Genomic DNA, 5,732 nt, shown 5'->3' with positions numbered 1-5,732 from the left:
AGCAGATTTTGAGTTTCACATCTGAATAGAGATCGATGAGAAAATAGGGAAATCCTGAGTATTTGCCTTATCCTATGGTACGGCAGCGCATAACAGTATTTGGCTCTGATTAATTGCACCATCAATATTGTTGATTGCGCAACTGCTATTACATATTAGGTTAAGTAAGCTGATAGTTTGAGTAAAAGCTCCTTGATTATATTCAACATCACTAACCCCTGTATGGAATTACTAAAACCCCGGGTGACTACAACGACGATTGGTCTGTTACGCCCCTGAGAGCAGCGTGACTATTATTACGTTACAGGGGGATTCCCCGACGAGCGGAGTTCCCCAACGTACGTTGTTCGAGCGCCGCTGAAAACGCTCGGTGGTAGTTCTCACTAGAAGACCATTTGGTACTACAGTGTTATTCTCACAACCGGTGTTAAAAAGTGCAGAGACCGGGATTTTGACCGTAATTGCAGGTCATGGTCAGAGGTGACAGGTAGGTCTTTGGCTCTTTATTCATCGTCCTATCCCCCACCCCCCTTGAACAGTACCGAGGTCTCTTCGCCCAGTACCAACCCACGCCCAAAATGCGAATCCCGCCTTGATAGGGAAAATAATTCCCCCAATCACTTTCGTTTTGGGTTAGTGACATCCTGGTTAGAACTCATATATTTGCATCTTCCCGTTGTCAAAATTGTAGCGAGGAATATGGAGTATTGTTGACAAAATATTTCTTCATTGGACCTCTTTATTTATATGAACATTTTCTCGAAACAGTGTAAATAAACTATCATTTTATATGTTTTATTAAGAATCAATACTTCGTACTTCATTGTATTTATTGAAGTACATACTGTATTTCTTGAACTACAAACTGTATTTTGGTGCGAGACCTTAGCGTCAAGTGAGAAGAAAACTGTGCCGCAGATAAATGCCAACGTTGGAGAGAGAGTGTCTATTTACCGTTAACCAAGTCTGCAATAATGACTTACTGCAATTTAAAAGCACAATCGTAAAACAACTCTCAGTTTCGTTATGCTTTGCTTATAGACATAACAAGCAGAAAAGAATAAAAGACTAAAGAGAAATAAGTTGTTTGGGGATATCAAGAAAATTCAAGTTTTTGTTTCTCCGAATAATTTCGCGTTTGACCTTTCGATTGGGTTGCCTCATTTAGACTTCCCGATTTAGGTGAGGGCGAGAACACCTCTCTAGTCTTGTGTGTGTGCCATTGAATATATGAATTTTATATATATATATATATATATATATATATATATATATATATATATATATATATATATATATATATATATATATATATATATATATACACTACTTGGGTATATATGGTTGGAATTTATTTATACATGGGTTCTGTACCGATCTAATAAGAGAACATATCTATTTGAATCTCATTGGTCTCCCTTAGACAAACAATATTATCTCCCAAGTTTAGTGATAGGAATGATATACGAATACTTGTCATGTGTAGACCTGCAAGCATACTACCACACACGCACATACACTATATACAGTACATAGATACACACACACACACACACACCCCATATATATATATATATATATATATATATATATATATATATATATATGTATATATATATATGTGTGTGTGTGTGTGTTTGTATCTATGTATATGTGCATGTGTGTATACATCATCATTATCATCAGCCGTTGCTAGTTCACCGCAGGACAAAGGCCTCAGACATGTCCTTCTAATGCTTATGGTCTTTTATGCCAGTCTAAACCCACCTATGTAGATATATATATATATATATATATATATATATATATATATATATATATATATATATATATATATATATATATGCATGTGTGTATATATACATATACAGTATATATATATATATATATATATATATATATATATATATATATATATATATATATATATATATATATACATACATACAAACACAACAACAACAACAACAGCCAAAGATACAGCACACAATGGAATACAAATATGCATCGCATAAAACTGTTGGGATTCCCAAAGGCAATTTTGACCCCCCCCCCCCCCCCGACCCCATTCATCATGGGACAATAGCATTGCTCAATTTTATTGGCTAATTTTAAAACTCCAAGGTTTTTCTTTATTTTGTTTCGTCCTACTCTTTTGGAATACAAAATTCTCTCTCTCTCTCTCTCTCTCTCTCTCTCTCTCTCTCTCTCTCTCTCTCTCTCTCTCTCTCTCTCTCTGCATACTTTAAAACAATAAAGATAAGGAAAAACATGAGATTACTTATCCATATGACGATGCGCATTTGAACAGTTTTAACCTTGAGCCTTATTAGATCTCTCGCTTTCACCTCATTTGTTTTGTAGATTTGGTGTCGGCTCAAACAGTACAATTTATTCACACACACACACACACACACACACACACACACACATATATATATATATATATATATATATATATATATATGTATATATATATATATATATGTATATGAATATATATATATATATATATATATATATATATATATATAAATTTATATATATATGTATATATACATATATATATATATATATATATATATATATATATATATATATATATATATATATATATATATATTTATATATATATATACACTAGCTAAGCTACAACCGTAGTTAGAAAAACAGGACATTGTAACCCCAGGGACTCCAACGCGGAAAATAGCCCAGTGAGGAAAGGAAATAAGGAAAAACTACAAGAATAATAACGAACCATTAAAGTAAAATATTTTATGAACAGTAACAACATTAAAAGAAACCTTTCATATATAAACTATGAAAACTTAAAAAAAAAATGTGTAAGAGAAATAAGATAGAATGGTGTATCCGAATGTACCCTCAATTTGAATTTCAATTTCGTGAACAATTGAAAATTGACGGAGCAAATTTTTTGTGTTTCTTTTCGCCAGTCACTCTGCTTGACTCTCGTCCTTCTTAGCAACCGAGCAGAAATCTTGAACAGTGATTCATTTAGCTAAGAGTATTTGATTAGAGTTCTCTTGCTTGAGGGTACTCTCGGACACACTGTTCTATCTTCCTCTTGTTTTGTTAAAGTTTTTATAGTTTATAAAGTGATATTTATTTTATTATTGTTGCTCTTAAAATATTTTATTTTTCCTTGTTTCCTTTCCTTACTGAGCTATTTTCCCTGTTGGAGCCCCTGGGCTTATAGCATCCTGCTTCTCCAACTAGGGTTGTAGCTTAGCAAGTAATTATAATAATAATAATAATAATAATAATAATAATAATAATAATAATAATAATAATAATAATAATAATAATAATAATTTGTTTATTTACATATTGAATAGTCGAAGAGAATTCTGATAATCAGACAATTGTGTTTGATAATTATGTTTCTCAATCGAAAAAGGCGTTTATGGCCTATTTCACTATGATCTTTAGAATGACAACATCAGCAATATGCATTGCTTAGTAGAGTTATCCTGTTGTGTCAAACAAAAGTAAGACAAAAATAAGAAACATTGTTAGAATAGTTTGCATTTCTGTCCTCACTTTACTTGTGAATGTTACCATGACACTTTCTTCAGATTCATGTCCCGCAGCAATTTTAGTTATATCTACTGAATGAAGTCATATTCAGGACTTCAAATCTGTTATTTTGCATTCATTATTGTATTCTAATAAATTTGATGTGTTCGTAACCGTAAAGTCGTATGAAGTTTCCCGTTCACCCGGATTGATAAATTTCTTTTTCTTTTAAATTATTTCTACAGTATTATATATGTTTGCGCGAAGTGTCCTCCCAGATGTAGTTTTTTTAGGCAAAATTTTAACAAATGAATAACTTTGAGCCGTCATGCCTTTCCAGGATCCAGGATTGTAGTGGCCTATTTGAAACGTCCTTGCTTGGTGATCTGTCAAACTTTTGTTCGAGTCCCGCTCTAACTCGATAGTTTTTCTGTAGTGTTTGCAACCTCACCGTTCTTGTGAGCTGAGGATGAGGGTTTTAGGGGAGCATATATAGGCCTACCTGCTGAATCATTAGCAGCCATTGCCTGGCCCTCCATGGTCCTAGCTTGGGTGGAGAGGGGCAGTGTGACTGTCCCTTGCCTCTGCCATTCAATTCATTAGTGGCCTTTAAAATTGCTGTTATATTCTATACATGACAAATACTGGCGAACTAAGGATGGGAGTTTTATTGGAGCCTATAGGTCTACCTGCTGAATCATTAGCAGATAAGCAGCCATTGCCTGACCCTCCCTGGCCCTAACTTGGGTGAAGGGGGTTCTATGGTCAGTCTGTAGGGCATTGTGACTGTCCCTTGCCTCTGCCATTCATGAGCGGCCTTTAAATTTTGTGTTATATTTTATTCATGACTAATACCGGCAAGACTTTAATGGTGAAAATTTCATCAGGATTTCCCCGTCATGTCGCCATCATGGCAACATCGTTTGGATTTTCATTCGCTCCGAGCAAGAGCTTGTTGCAATCATGTCAGCCTAGGATCGTGTGAAATTGCAGCACGAACTGGTCAAAATTTTGTCTTTTGTCTTTTAAATACTAACATTTCGAAAGGGAACAATTTCTCCGCCTACATATTGTTATAAAAATAAATCGATTGCAAACATTGTTCATATTTTCAAATATTTATAATTTGTTTTTCTTTAAAAATCCTTTTATGTCCTTCTATCTATGAGAATTAATAAGAATACAAAGAAATGGGTTCATATTTCAAGTACTTTGAGTAAAGTGGTATTTTGCGTTAGTGCCCAAGTTATGTCTATTCCAGATATATATTTTAATCGTCACTTGGTAATATTTAGAAATACTATCGTCATCATTTTGCCTAATAAATCATATACTGCAAGTACGTGTACTTATAAGTCAGTTTTTGATGAAATATAATAGTTTGCGATTGAGATATGAAAAATGGTCGAAAAATACCGTTGTGAAACTTCACACTCAAATCTTAGACATGTTTACTTTCACACTTCGATACAATGCTTTGGATAACTGACTGAGAGAGAGAGAGAGAGAGAGAGAGAGAGAGAGAGAGAGAGAGAGAGAGAGAGAGAGCATCATGTGATCACTGAATGTCAAAACTAGTCTCATGCTGTACTGTAACTCAGCATCAGTGTGCCTAAAGAGTTGCATTAAGTAAAGAAAATAAGACTAGAAGTCCAAAGGTCAGCAGGTACAAGAAAACCAGCCACTGGGGTTACTGTACGACTCTGTCGAGAACCAGTCTCGGGATCAACCTCTGTTGATTTTAGGGATTTTGCCATCATGATATTCTGCCGTCAACTTCGAAGAGTTAAGAACTTAAGACCAAATATATCGTAACGAAACCATTTTTATGTGATTTAAGGGTGTTCATAGTATCTGGACTTGCTTGAGAGTACATTCAGGCACACTATTCTATATTGTTTCTCTTCTTGGTCTTTTGGCGTTTTTAAAGTTTATGCATAAAAGATCTATTTTAATCCTGTTACTGTTATGAAAAGATTATTTTATGGTATATTACTTCTCTTGCAGTTTATTTATTGCCTTGTCTCCTTTCCTTACTGGGCCATTTTTTCCTGTTGGAACCCTTGGGCTTATAGCATCTTGTTTTTCCAACTATGGTTGTAGCTTAGGTAATAATAATAATAATAATAATAATAATAATAATAATAGTATATTTTTGCATTCATATAATTAGAACCTTATTGGAAGGATTGCAT

General features: G+C 33.9%; 1 protein-coding gene across 1 annotated transcript in view; it reads left to right on the top strand.

Moving 5' to 3' along the window:
• The first annotated feature begins 329 nt into the window (after nt 1–329).
• Nucleotides 330–5,732, top strand: part of LOC137640163 (nuclear factor NF-kappa-B p105 subunit-like) — a 53,350-nt gene continuing 47,947 nt past the window's right edge. Inside the window, exon 1 of the mRNA XM_068372680.1 lies at nt 330–487. Within this exon, the coding sequence (XP_068228781.1) occupies nt 471–487 (17 nt within the window). The 5' untranslated portion in view covers nt 330–470. The remainder of the gene's footprint in view (nt 488–5,732) is intronic.

The sequence above is a fragment of the Palaemon carinicauda genome, chromosome 4 (genome assembly GCF_036898095.1).
Source record: "Palaemon carinicauda isolate YSFRI2023 chromosome 4, ASM3689809v2, whole genome shotgun sequence".
In the NCBI taxonomy this organism is placed as follows: Eukaryota; Metazoa; Arthropoda; class Malacostraca; order Decapoda; family Palaemonidae; genus Palaemon; species Palaemon carinicauda.
This window is presented reverse-complemented; position numbering and strand designations above follow the sequence as displayed.